The 14992-nt window shown below is 45.8% G+C and overlaps 1 protein-coding gene across 2 annotated transcripts in view; it reads left to right on the plus strand.

Moving 5' to 3' along the window:
* The first annotated feature begins 645 nt into the window (after positions 1-645).
* The window catches only part of LOC141117664 (prostaglandin reductase 2-like), a 57845-nt gene continuing 43498 nt past the window's right edge, over positions 646-14992 (plus strand). Inside the window, exons 1-2 of one of the 2 annotated variants that reach the window (XM_073610629.1) lie at positions 646-739; positions 8888-8960. In XM_073610629.1, coding sequence (XP_073466730.1) covers positions 8924-8960 — 37 coding nt within the window. In that variant the 5' untranslated portion in view covers positions 646-739; positions 8888-8923. Of the gene's footprint in view, positions 842-8887; positions 8961-14992 lie in introns of both variants that reach the window. The other variant, XM_073610630.1, reaches the window with a different exon arrangement.

The following is a 14992-nucleotide window of genomic DNA, read 5'->3' on the forward strand; positions in this document are numbered from 1 at the left end:
TGCAAAAATTAAAAACCTATTGATCCTTCCAGAAATCTTGGCAGCTGATAATTTCCTGTGCTACAGTCTTATAATCTCCATTGTTCCCAGTTATCTCTTAGGACTACTGAACCCTCCTCCCATAAAGAAAAGAGGGAAAAGCCTCTGTAGCGTTGTCCGAGGATGACAACGCTGATTTTCTATAGATATAGTATGGAGAGTGTTATCATCGTGAGAGGAAGTGTTTTACTGGCAGGATGATCGGGTGAAAATAAAGAAAAACTCCTAAACAAAAACTAATGCAGCCACAACTTCTAAGAACTGGTAAGCTACAAAATATGAAATATTTGTTCTTGATTTTTACTGTTAAAAAAAAAATGTGTACTTGTGTTTAGATACCCTTTAACATACTATAATTATTGCTAAGAAAGGATCAATGTTCATAGTGTAATAACTGACAGTATCCAATCAACAGTGCTCTTTTGATTGCTGCATTCTACTTGGCATCATTTCTCTTAGCATTGCTTAATAAGGTAATCTTAGATATATTGACCACTCCCATGTCTTAAAAGTAAATCATACACCAAGCAGCACATTATTAATCCTTTCCTCCATCAATTCCTGTGGCTACCTTTCCCTCATAAATTTAGCACATTACAGCTCACAGGTGTTGCCACTTTAAGAAGAGTTGCACATGCTCAGTGGCATTCTTGGTGTAGCTCGGAAGTGTCTGTGACTTTACAGTGCGGGGTCTTCCTAGGTGAGTTGTCACATGACCTCTCATTCCTCGCCTTCTGTGTTGCTTTAGAAGTTTGATTAGTAGAGGGGGGTGGAGAGCGTCTACATAAGAGACCGGCTGCAGGTAAAGCTTTATGAATACAAGCGGTTTGTATTATAAATTATACTGACATCGATTGTAAGATTGTAAACTAATTGTAAAAAAATACATGATCAATGAACCCACTAAACACTGGGAAATAAGGGAACAAACAATTTTCAATGTTATTCCATAAGGCATTAAGAAATAAAGCAGCAAATATATTGCAATTGAATAACTAGTTGTCAGGAAAAATCATAAGAAACCTAACACATTCCTACCTACGTACTGCTCTCAGATCAAGAAATGCCACCATTATAGGTATTCTATGCCAGGTTCCACGGGGCAAAGGAGACACCAATGCACCTAAAGCAGTGGTTGTCAACTTATTGTACATAGGTGTGCACAGACTATTGCATTAGGGTGTGCATCCCAAAACTCAAACACTCAAACACATTACTGTATGTGTGTGTGTATATACATATATATATATATATATATATATATATATATATATATATATATATATATACATACATACAGTGCACCCTGAAAGTATTCAAAGCGCGTCAAGACAGACCTCCAAGACAGGATTTTATTGAGGCAAGGATACTGGGGAAGGATACTGAAACATTTCTGCAGCATTGAAGATGGATGAAGTTTGGAACCACCTGGACTCTTCCTAAAACGGGCTGCCCGGCCAAACTGTGCGATCAGGGGAGCAAGGCCTTAGTCAGGGAGGTGACCAAGAATCCGATGATCACTCTGACAGAGCTCCAGCGTTTCTCTGTGGAGAGAGGAGAACCCTCCAGAAGAACAACCATCTCTGCAGCACTCCCCCATTCAGGCCTGTATGGTAGAGTGGGCAGATGGAAGCCACTCCTCAGTAAAATGCACATGACAGCCCACCTGGAGTTTGCCAAAAGGCACCTGAAGGACTCTCAGACAATACGAAACAAAATTCTCTGGTCTGATGAAACAAAGATTGAACTCTTTGGCCTGAAAGGCAAGTGTCATGTCTGGAGGAAACCAGGCACCGCTCATCACCTGGCCAATACCATCCCTACAGTAAAGCATGGTGGTGGCAGCATCATGTTGTGGGGATGTTTTTCAGTGGTAGGATATGGGTGTCAGGGCTGGGCTCAGCCCTTCCTTCTCTGAGCTGGCCACTCAGCTCCTTTCTCTCCACAGTGACTCAGCTGTTCATGATCTGCTCGTCAGTCCTGGCTACTTAAAGCCGTCCAGCTCACTTCATCTCTGCCATCGCCTTTGGTCACATCTCAAAAACTTTCTCCTGCGTCCCCTTTGAAGACTTGCTCGGCTGACGTCCCTCCTGGCTCCTGATCCTGCTTGCTGTACTACTACATTGATCTCTGGCTCTCTGACATTGGCATTGGCTGACTACCCGATCTGGTTACTGAACTCTGGCTATGTATTGACTACGCTTACTCTGTTTACCTTTTTATTATTATTAAACAAGTGTGATTAACTGTACTTCTGTCTCGGTCTGATTCATGGTTTCTGTCAGTAGGCGAAGGCCATGAATTCAGAAGATGCAGTCCGTCTACTTGTTGGTAATATTTTTTCCAGATTGGATGACCAGGATCAATGCATGGATCAGTTTGCCTTGGCATTACAAATGCTCCTGAGTCACACGGCTCACCTGGAATCTTCCACTATGGCTGCTCCGGTACAACCTGTGTTGCAGGCTATCCCTGCTGCTTCTCCAGTCTCTGTGCAGGCACCCGCCTCGAGTATTACCTCTATAAGAGGCATCTTTGGTTCCACTCCGCTTCCCCAGCAATTTGGGGGTGATCCAGTTCAATGCAGAGGGTTTCTCAACCAGGTTGAGATATACTTTGAGATGCTGCCCCAGGTGTTTCCCACGGACAGAAGCAAAGTAGGTTTTGTGATATCTTTGCTTTCTGAGAGAGCCTTGGCCTGGGCTAACCCTCTATGGGAGATGCAAAAACCTGTGGTCCTGAGTTACCCAGAATTTGTGGCTTTCTTCAAAAGGGTATTTGACGTTCCCGCACGCTCCGCTTCTGCTGCCAAGAGCCTCATGTCCATCAAACAGAGTATGAGAACTGTTGCCGATTACGCCATTAAATTCCGTACTCTGGCAGCAGAGGTTGCTTGGAACAATGAGGCCCTCGTGGCTGCCTTCTCTCATGGTCTCTCGGATAACATCAAGGATGAGATAGCAGCCCAAGATTTACCCACTGAGCTTGAGAGGTTGATCACATTTGCCATCCTCATTAACTCCAGACTCAGAGAAAGACTCTCTTTTAAGGAGCGCTGGCGCAAGCCTCTTGTACATTTGTCTCCGAGCTTTGCAATCCCACCCTTGCCTCCCTCACCTCCCATGCCTCCTGGTACCGAGTCGGTCTGTGAAGATGAACCCATGCACTTGGGCTTCACGCGTCTCTCTGCGGATGAGAGAGCCCTTAAGAGGAGGGAGAGATTGTGACTTTATTGTGGCCAGGCTGGTCACTTTTTGAAGTCTTGTCCTACCCGTCTAGGGAACGCCCGAACCTTGAGGTTCTGTCACGGACAGACCTTAGGTAGCGTTGTTTTGTCTCCAGTTTCCCAGAAAGATAAGCCCCTGGTTTCGGTTACCCTGTCTTGGGCTGAGTCATCCGTCGAGATACAGGCTCTAATCGACTCTGGGGCTGCAGGCCTGTTCATTGATGCTGCCTTTGTATCGAAGCACTCGGTTCCGCTGCAGCTGTGTGACACTCCACTTGCCATTGAGGCTCTTGGCGGGAGACCTCTACAGCCTGCCCATGTGACTCATGAGACTGTTCCGTTGTCCATGGCCGTAGGGGCCCTTCACCATGGGATAATCCAATTCCAAGTTATTTCCTCACCTAAGTTTCTGCTGGTTATTGGTTATCCTTGGTTACAGAGGCACAACCCTTCTTTTGCTGAAGTTCTGTCCTGGTCGCCACAGTGTAGTAAGAAATGCTTCCAGAAGGTAGCCAAGGTCCTGTGCACCTCTTCACTCTCCTCCCTGCCAGAGGAGTACCGCGATTTTAGCGATGTCTTTGACAAAGGTCAAGCCGGTACTTTGCCTCCACACCGGTCGTATGATTGCGCAATCGACCTTCAACCTTGTGCCATACCCCCTCATGGCCGGGTTTACCCTTTGTCGGTCTTGGAGGATAAGGCCATGGAGGAGTATGTTGCAGACGCACTTTCTCGAGGTTTCATCTGCAAATCCTCGTCTCCTGCTGGTGCTGGTTTCTTTTTTGTGAAGAAGAAGAGTGGTGAGCTGAGACCTTGTATCGATTATAGGGGTCTCAATCGTTTCACGATTAAGAATGCCTATCCCATTCCGTTGATTACAGAGTTATTTGACTGCCTCAAGGGAGCAACGGTTTTCACGAAGCTTGATTTGAGAAGGGCATACAATCTCGTCAGGTTTAAGGAGGGCGACGAGTGGAAAACTGCGTTTTATACCAGATCAGGTCATTATAAGTATCTCATAATGCCTTTTGGCCTTTGTAACGCTCCGGCAGTTTTCCAGGAATTCATTAACGATGTCCTCAGAGATTTGTTGCAGTTATGTGTGGTGGTTTATCTCGACGATATACTCATATTTTCCAAGTCCCTGTAGAGCCACCACACAGATGTCTGTCGTGTGCTTCAGAGAACTAAGAGAACAATCTCTACTGTAAATTGGAAAAGTGCAAATTCCATTGTGAACAGGTTAAATTCCTGGGCTATGTCATTTCCACTGCTGGTTTTTCGATGGACCCAGAGAAACTTTCAGTGGTCCTACAGTGGCCCTGACCCATGGGTTTACGTCCTCTGCAGCGTTTTCTTGGCTTTGCCAACTATTATCGGAAGTTTATTCGTAACTTCTCGTCTCTGGTTAAGCCCCTGACTGATATGACCAGGAAAGACAGCAACCCACAGAGTTGGTCTCCGGAGTCCATTAAGGCCTTTGAGAGTCTCAAGGCTTTCCGCTCCTGTGCTGGCACACCCTTTTATTCTAGAAGTGGATGCTTCTGAGACTGGAGTTGGTGCCCTTCTGTCTCAACGTCCTAACTCTTGAGTGCGCTATGCATCCGCGTGGCTACTTTTCCAAGAAATTGTCACCGGCAGAGTGCAATTACGAGATTGGTGACAGAGAGCTCTTGGCGATCATTTTAGCCCTGAAAGAATGGAGACATCTCCTTGAAGGTACCACTGTACCAGTTCTCATTCTTACTGACCATAGGAATCTCACATTCTTGTCTGAGGCTAAGCACCTCTCTCCCAGAAGGGCGCAATGGGCTCTTTTCTTGTCGAGATTTAATTACATTGTCTCATTCTTACCCGGTACTAAGAATGTAAGGGCTGACGCCTTGTCACGACAATTTTCCTCCACTTCCAAGATGGCGTCGGATCCAGTCCCTGTGATTCCTCCTGATTGTATTCTGGCTACGGTTTGCACCAGTCTTACTTCTCCTTTGAGTGACAAAATTCTTGCTGCTCAGGTCGATGCTCCTCCTGAGAAACCTTGTGACTGCTGCTTTGTTCCCGAGAGTCTCCGTACTGCTGTGCTCCAGACTTACCATTCTCCCAAGGCTGCTGGCCACACTGGGAAGAATCAACTCTTTTGGGCCATTTCCCAACAATTCTGGTGTCCTAGTCTACGTGCTGATGTAACTGCCTTCGTAGATGCCTGTTCCGTGTGTGCTCAGAGTAAGACTGTCAGACTTACACGTACCTGACTGACGAACCCGGTATAGCAGGGGAGGCCTCCCGTACGTATCTGGTTCCGGGCCCCTGGTAGTGTAAACAGAAGGCACAGGAGCGCAGAGTGGTAAGAGAGCCTGGCAGGTGACTTGCGGAGGTAAGGCCCAGGATCCTGATGCGTATGGTCTGGAAGTCCTAGAAAGTAAGGGTCTAGGCAGCTGGTGCAGAGCAGGAGCAAAGTGGGCTGGTCCGGTCACAGGAAGAGTTGGCAACAAACGGTAAGCGAGGTACAGAGGAACAGGCAGGCTCAAAGTCCAGGTCACAGGCAGGGTTAGCAGCAGGCGGGCAGCGTGGTACAAAGGAGTAGGCAGAGTCGTAGTCAAGAAAAGCCGTGGTCAGGTGCAGGCGGATAACAAGAGAAGTCCAAAGGCAAGCCGGGGTCACTTAAGCAATCAAACAGGCAAACAGGAAGCAAACAGGAAGCAAACAGGAAACAGGAAGTCAGGAACTGGGAGCTGCAGATCGGACAGCACTGAGCAGAAGATTCCAGCAGACTAAATAGGGCGGCTGGCACCAAGCGCCATGCGCGCCCGCACAGCGGCGTGGACCGGCGCGAAGCGGCGCACACTGGAGCGCCCAATAGCCAGTCTATTCAGAGAACTCCTCTGACAAAGACTCCAAGACACATTCCAGTGGGCCTCCTACAACCCATACCCAATGAAGAGAAGTCCTGGACCCACCTGTCTATGGATGTCATTGTGGAGTTACCCAACTCCCAGGGCAACACAGTTATCCTTATGGTGGTTGACCGGTTCTTGAAAATGTCGCATTGTATTCCACTCAAGAAGTTGCCTACTTCTAAGGAACTGGCTTCTATTTTTGCTCGGGAGATCTTCCGCTTACATGGGCTACCCAATGTGATTGTCTCAGACAGGGGTAGTCAGTTTGTGTCCCGGTTCTGGCGAGCCTTTTGTGCACAGTTGGGTATTCAGCTTGCATTCTCCTCTGCGTATCACCCGCAGTCTAATGGGGCCACAGAATGAGCCAATCAGTCCTTGGAGCAATTGCTATGTTGCTATAATTCTGACCATCATAACAACTGGTCCGACCTCTTACCGTGGGCGGAGTTTGCTCACAATACTGCATTGAATTCAGCTTCCTGTTTGTCCCTGTTTATGGCGAACTATGGTTTCCAACCTTCCGTGTTGCCTGCCTCGTTTTGTTCCGCAGAGTATTCCTGCGTTAGAGGAGCATCTCTGTGGCCTTCGTCCCACTTGGGCACAAGTCCAGCTTTGCGACATGCTAACGATAGGTACAGACTCCATGCTGACCGCAGATGCCTGCCTGCGCCTTCCTACCAGGTCGGGGACAGAGTCTGGCTGTCGTCTCGCAACCTCCAACTTCGTGTTCTTTCTTTGAAGTTCGCAGGATTAACCCAGTGGCTTATGCATTGGACCTTCCTCCTAGTATGCACATCTCTAATGTGTTTAATGTCTCCTTAATGAAACCTTTGGTCTGCAACCACTTTACCACCTCAGTGCCAGGTCCTCACCCTATACAGGTTGAGAACCATGAGGAGTATGAAGTACAATCCATTGTTGACTCCCGTAGGTTCCGTGGGCGCATACAGTACCTGGTGCATTAGAAGGGGTACGGTTCGGAGGAACGCTCTTGGGTTTCATCCTCGGACGTACATGCCCCTGTCCTCCTCCGTAATTTCCATAGACGTTTTCCCCTCAAGCCCGGTGGTCCTCTGAGGGGGAGGGGTCATTGAGGAGGGAGTACTGTCAGGGCCGGGCTCAGCCCTTCCTTCTCTGAGCTGGCCGCTCAGCTGTCGGCTAATTGCCAGCTCCTTTCTCTCCACAGTGAATCTGCTCGTCAGTCCTGGCTACTTAAAGCCATCCTGCTCACTTCATCTCTGCCTTCGCCTTTGGTCACGTCTCAAAGACTTTCTCCTGCGTTCCTGTTGAAGACTTGCTCGGCTGATGTCCCTTCTGGCTCCTGATCCTGCTTGCTGTACTACTACGTTGATCTCTGGCTCTCTGACATTGGCATTGGCTGACTACCCGATCTGGTTACTGAACTCTGGCTATGTATTGACTATGCTTACTCTGTTTACCTTTTTATTATTATTAAACAAGTGTGATTAACTGTACTTCTTTCTCGGTCTGATTCATGGTTTCTGACAATGGGAGACTAGTCAGGATAGAGGGAAAGCTTAATGCAGCAATGTACAGAGACATCCTTGATGAAAACCTGTTCCAGAGCGCTCTAGACCTCAGGCTGGGGCAAAGGTTCATCTTCCAACAGGGCAACGACCCTAAGCACACAGCCAAGATAACAAAGGAGTGGCTACAGGAAAACTCTGTGAATGTCCATGAGTGGCCCAGCCAGAGCCCAGACTTGAACCCGATTAAACATCTCTGAAGAGATCTGAAAATGGCTGCGCACCAACCTGATGGAGCTTGAGAGGTCCTGCAAAGAAGAATGGGAGAAACTGCCCAAATATAGGTGTGCCAGGCTTGTAGCATCATACTCAAAAAGACTCGAGGCTGTAATTGGTGCCAAAGGTGCTTCAACAAAGTATTGAGCAAAGGCTGTGAATACTTATGTACATGTGATTTTGTTCATTTTTTATTTTTAATAAATTTGCAAAGATTTCAAACAAAATTCTTTGACGTTGTCATTATGTGTATTGCTTGTACAATTTTGCGGAAAAAATTAATTTAATCCATTTTGGAATAAGGCTGTACATAACATAATGTGAAAAAAGTGAAGCGCTGTGAATACTTTCCGAGTGCCATGTATATATATATATATATATTTACACACACACAAACACTCTTATAAATAACTGTAAACAAACATGTACATTGAAGGTTTCAGAAGGGCAGTGGACGGTGTCAGTAGGGCAGAGGTTGGTGTCCGTGGGATGGTGGACGGTGTCAGTAAGTAGAGCAGTGGACTGTGTCAGTAAGGCAGTGAACTTTGTCAGTACTCAGTAGGGCAAAGGGTGGTGTCAGTAGGAAAGTGTATGGTGTCAGTAGTTTTTTACTTTTATTTTTTTTAAATTTTATTTTTTAATTATTCTTCACAATATTATTATTTATTATTTTTTACAACATGGGAACATGTTACATGAGGCTCATAGAGATCAATGCTTTTACCCTGCACTTCATATACCAAAGGGCCACAAGTTAGCACAAGGGATCTAGAGAAAGTGACATCTGAGAATGATGTTGCTGGCATATTTCTGATGCCAAGTATTACTGGGTATATTTCTTAGCTCATTGGGCTGAGAATCCTCCATTCTGTAGTCACCATAGAATTATTAAGAATCTGATTCTTCCTCTATTATTACAAATGTAATAACTGCTTGAACATGTTTGTACTTTATTACTTCAGATAGCTCCTACAGGATTTCAACTTTTGCCGTAAAATATGAAGGTTAAGAGAATAGTATTGGCATCAAGACCAGGTAAGTGTTTTATGCTTTGCTAGTATAGAAAAGAATAGGTTTTTAGCCTTCAGTTTAAGATTACAGGTATACTGGATAGTAGCGATGCACAGTTACCGTTTTTATTATCAGCGAGTACCAATACTTTCGTCAAGTACATACCGATACCGAGTACCGATACTTTGCTGATCTATCCATCTATCCAGTAAGGATGCATAGATATACAAGTATTTTCACACGTACTCGTAAAAATGCTCCCAATATCGAAACCGATACTTTGTGGTGTGATTTGTGTGACCCAGTCAGGGCCGTCTTAATAGCATTATGGGTCCCTGGGCAAAGTAATGCTCTGGGGCCCCTACAATGGAGGCAGCGGAGTTAAACAGACATCAAGTAGGTAGGAGGCAGACAAGCGGAGCTTCCCCTTTTGGGTGGATCTCCGCATTAACTACATGAACAATCATTCTGTACAGCAAAGAATCAGTGGGAACATACTACATACATAAAGTAACAAAGCTTTCCTGTGCATATACTATATCTGCTAGATTGATGCCTCCCCAGCACTCTGACCCCTCTACACCCCAGATATCCCCCCAGTACTCTGACCCCTCTACACCCCAGATATCCCCCCGGCACTCTGACCCCTCTACACCCTAGATATCCCCCCAGTACTCTGACCCCTCTACACCCCAGATATCCCCCCAGCACTCTGACCCCTCTACACCCCAGATATCCCCCCAACATTCTGACCCCTCTACATCCCAGATATCCCCCCAGCACTCTGACCCCTTTACATCCCAGATATCCCCCCAGCACTCTGACCCCTCTGCACCCTAGATATTCCCCCCAGCACTGTTACCATATACCATAAGATAACCCTTGTATTGTGACCCCACTACATCCCTGATACCCCCTACACTGTGGCCTCTCTACATCCCTGACACCTCTAGCACTATAGCCATCCAAGATACCTCAAGCATTGGAGACATTCCGGGGCTCCTGTGGGTATCAGGCGGAAGTGATGTCAGCTTGGGGGCAGACCGCCAGATATCTCCTCCAGCCCTGTGAGCACTTCCAGCGGCCGTGGTTTGCTATCATCGGCAGGACGGGGACACTGCAAATATCGGTTTGACTAGATATTTACTTCGTGAGTTTTTAGAACATTATAATAAACTGACTATTGCTGCGCTACATGGCGCTTCGCTTTCTTTACTGGGTTCACACACACAGGAGCGATGGCGAAAATTGCATGTGAATCAGACAGGAATTGCACTGCAATCCAGTTCAAATCGTATGCAATTCTTTGCAGTGTGATTTGCGCCTATTCATTTTGTATAGATGCAAATCGCACCGCAATTCAGTATCGGTGAAGTCGTGTACTCGTGAGAATACTTGGTATCGAGTATAACCCTACTAGATAGATATATAGATAGATAGATAGATAGATAGATAGATAGATAGATAGATAGATAGATAGATAGATAGATAGATAGATAGATAGATAGACGTTTCCCCACGATCTGTGTTTTTTTTTTATTGTATATAGCTGGTTGCTAAGGAGAGGGTCGGGAAGCCGGCCGCCGTGTCCTTAACAACCAATGAATCATCAGCTGTCAATGGGATTCCCCTGAATGTAAAAAGAAAGGATTGCTGGCTAAAAAAAATGTGAAACAAAACAGCATGGGGTCCCCCCCAGGTCCATACCAGGCCCTTGGGTCTAGTATGGATTCAGAGGGGACCCCCCCACGCCAAAAAAAAATGGCGTGGGGTTCCCCCCAAAATCTTTACCAGACCCTTATCTGAGCATGCAGCCCGGCAGGTCAGGAAAGGGGGGGGCGAGCGAGCGCCCCCCCCACCCATACCAGACCACATGCCCTCAACATGGGGGGGTGGGAGCTTTGGGGCAGGGGGGCTCTGCGCCCCCCCACCCCAAAGCACATGGCCCCTATGTTTATGGGGACAAGGGCCTCTTCCCGACAACCCTGGCCGGTGGTTTATACGAAAGAAGAGGAATGCCGCTCTGGACAAGAATTTCAGTGAAACACACGGCCTATGAGGCAAACAGGTGCAGGCTCTGCAATGGATCAAAGAGCAAGAAAAAATCCTGGACGGCCACACACGGATACAACACCTTTATTGTGTGATTTAAAATCTAAAACAGTTAGTCCATGCTATGCAGAGGTAGAGGCAATAGCTATTTCCAAAAACGCAGAGGCACAAAAATGCATTGATGTGAACATGTTCCATAGAAACCCATGTTAAAAACATTCCCTGCAATTCTGCAAAATGCACCAAAAAAATGCATTGGTGTGAATAGAGCCTAAAGGAGTGCTTGACAACATCTTTGAATTCTCACACCCATAGGCTCTCTTTGCCCATCCATTTTTAGCTCTCCTTGCTTTCCCCTGAAGTAGCTGATCTCTAATGCCCCGTACACACGGTCGGATTTTCCGATGGACATTGTCCGATCGGAGCGTGTTGTCGGAAATTCCGACCGTGTGTGGGCGCCATCGGACATTTTCCATCGGATTTTCTGACACACAAAGTTGGACAGCAGGAGATAAAATTTTCCGACAACAAAATCCGATCGCGTCAATTCCGACCGTGTGTGGCCTGTTCCGACGCACAAAGTGCCACGCATGCTCAGAAGAAATTCCGACACGGGACAGCTCGTTCTGGTAAACTTAGCGTTCGCAATGGATACAGCACTTTCGTCACGCTGCAATGTAAAAAATGGTTTAATACAGCGCACTCTCTTCTTCTTTATAATGTGACAAGAATTAAGTAGTTTTGCTGCTCATATTCACACACACTTCTCACAAAGTTTTATTTGTGTTTTTTTAGTGGGATTCCCTCAATATATTGTTATTAGTTGTCACATCTGACAGTTTTAGATTTTTTATGTTTTTTTTTTTTTTGTTTTTAAGCCTTTTTTTTTCTTTAATGTTTGGATTTTTTCCAAGGCTGATCTTTGTTCATTGTTATTTTTATTTTTACTCCAGAATATTTTTGTGTGTGTTTTGTGTGGCAAGTTACCCCAACACCATTGATATCTTTTATTATTTAATCTCCATGAGATTTTTTGTTGTTGGTGTCCCTTGTTCATTTCACATTGTATATTAGAAATGTACCTGAATCCTCACAAACAAACCATCATTTTTGAAGTAAAACACATAGGAGAGTATAATTCAAAACAAAAATCCTTTATTAAGGGATCAGAAACAAACAAAGAGGAAGGCAACACTGGATCAACAGGAGAAATTAGTGAAGCCTGGGACCCCCACGGCAGACATCAATTCTTAAACCTCAAAATTGGTGGCCTGAGGAGTCCATATGTAAGGGAGGGCAGTCTGGTCCGGGATTCACAGAGATCCGGATAGCAGCAGATGACATCTGTGTCCCCAGGCTGTGGTACCACAAGAGGCTGCATCTTTTGGCCGACCAGACTGGATCCAGGGTCCTCACTGTCTGGTCTTCCTTTCACACTTCCTTCCGGGCTGTGGCTGTGCAGTTGGAGATGTGGCAGGAGGAGGAGTAGGACCTGGAGGAGGAGTAGGACCTGCAGGAGGAGGACCATCGCGAAGGTGTGTTTGAGGTGTAATTTGGCCCCTCATACCTTTCGCCAGAGCCTCTGATATGAGGGCCTCACACATGGCTTTTTGGCCCTCCTCCATCCTCTGCATTTTATATGCTATGAATGCAGCAAAGTTCTCCTGCCTGGTGTGTGGTGCTCCCAGGACCTCTGTAGCCCTACAAAAAAATCTGATAGCCGCCTCCTCTAGGGCACTCCTCCTACTGCCACTTTCTCTTTCCAGGGGGGATGGAGGGACCTGCAGATCAGCCAGCCGGCTCGGCCCGGCCACCTCCTGGCTGAGACTTCCCCAGAGCAGTACCGAAAGATCCGGAGAGTGCTGCAAAAAAGTAAGTAGTTGTGCTGTGTTCCTATTCTTTCTGTCTTTATTACGTTCGTTCTGCTCCATATGCTTTGATTAGTTGTAACGTTTCCAAAGGTCAACTTTAATGTTCATGGGCACATTATTCGTTCGTATCAAACATTTTTCTTTCGGCCTCTAGAACACCATTGTTTAGGCCATATGCATTTTCACACATTTTTGGGGGCCTACTTGGATGCCAAATATTTGTTTGTGTAGATGGGTTTGTTACTAGAATGAAATGCAAACTAGATTGTGTGTAAGGAGAGGACACTGAGCAGCTGTTTTCACATCTGGACACTGGAGCACTAGTGTGGGACACAAGAACACCATTTTTATTAGGGGGCCACACAGGTGCTCCAGTGTATACTATAGGGGGGTCTCCATCTGTGAAGCTTGTACCAAACAGGTAAAGTATTGCAGCTTGACAAAGGGCAATAAAAAATATACATCTTGGAACTCGGCTAAAATAGACAATTGTACCCCACTTCCAAGCAATGTTTCCTATTTCTATAGTTCTGCCATCAAATATCTGTGTGCTAAGTATACCATTTTTGTTTTACATAGGGGAGAAAAGACTCGGACACCCCTCATCCCAGGAGACCAGAGACCCCCCCACCTCTGGAAGAAGGTGAAATACCAAACCAAGAAGAAGAGCAGGAGGAAGAAGAAGACGTGGTGGAGATTGGCACCACAACAGGTGAGTGTCTGCAACCACAGGCTCAGGTAAAATAGATGGATGTTGGCAGATTTTTCAGACCTTTTTTTTTGTTCTTTATCTCTTTTTAGGTGATCGTGATGTGAGGGATCCAGAACGCTTTACATCTGAAAGTGCCCAGATACTGATCGGGGAGATCATGGGGTGTAATGTTGAACTGCAAAACATACAGCAAAGAATCAATGATGTTATTAAAAAAAATAATAACATCATTGATGTTTTGGAGCGAATTTAAACCCCACAAAATCACCTGTTTTATCGTACCAAACTTTTTTCAATGTTTAGAAAAGCCAAATTTGGAGGATGCACACAGTGTGCCAACATGTGCTATCTGCCATCACGGGAGATCAATGGACGCATTTTGGGGGGGCAACCCCTTCCTCAATTATAAAGTAGCGTTGAGGAAGGGCTTGCTCCCCCCAAACACGTCCCTTGATCCCCCATGATGGCAGATAGCACATGTGGACATTTGTAAATTGGTGTGCATCTTCCAAATTTGGCTTTTCCAGGGGTGATTTCCCCCCATCTGAACGCTATATCAAACCCAGTTCCTAAATACTGATGTCTGATATAGCCAGGTTTTACCTAATGTGAACTTTGTAAGTTCAAGTTTTTTGGCTTTCTTGTTGGTTTTACCCATGCCTGTTTTATCTGAAATGGATATTTTGATTTTTCATAATGCTACTGCAAACATTGTTATACAACAAACATGTTGGTTTGTTTTAAAAACCTTTGGTAAATGCGCATGTGATTGTGCAGGTATAAAAAAGTGCCTTACTCAAGAATGTGTGGATTATTGTCTCAACACTACAACACTTTTGGGGTGATATAATTGTTGTTTTATGCACAAATGGGGGTTATTTCCTAAGGGCAAATACACTTTGCACTACAAGTGCAGGTTCAGTGCAGTTGCAAGTGCACTTGTAGTGAAATGTGTTTTTGCATTTAGGAAGTACCAGCCAACACTGTTTTTTATAAGGTTACCCAATCACGACATTTTCTGCACTCAACACATTTCTGTCAGGGTCAGCTAAAACAAACACAAGCAGTAAATGGCCACCAAGAATTTCTTTTGGTTGTTTTTTATTTGAAAAAGGTGTCACATATTGTCTGGCATATTGATAGCCCCCCTACCCGCAAAGAACTCCAGGTATCGTAACCGGACATCACGGGCATTCAGGGAGGGCAAGCCAGGACGGCCGCTTTCAAGTGCCGTCATTGTTGATGTATTTGGGATTCCGGCCTCAGGCCCAACTGAGCCAGCATAGTTGGCTGAATGTTTTCGTAGAAAATTATGGAGAACACAGCAGGCAAGTATTATATGGTTCAGTTTATACTCCGCCATATGGATGGGTGTCATAAATAATCGGAACCGGCTGGCCAGGATTCCAAATGTGTTCTCC

The sequence above is a fragment of the Aquarana catesbeiana genome, linkage group LG13, assembly GCF_042186555.1.
Source record: "Aquarana catesbeiana isolate 2022-GZ linkage group LG13, ASM4218655v1, whole genome shotgun sequence".
Taxonomy (NCBI): Eukaryota; Metazoa; Chordata; class Amphibia; order Anura; family Ranidae; genus Aquarana; species Aquarana catesbeiana.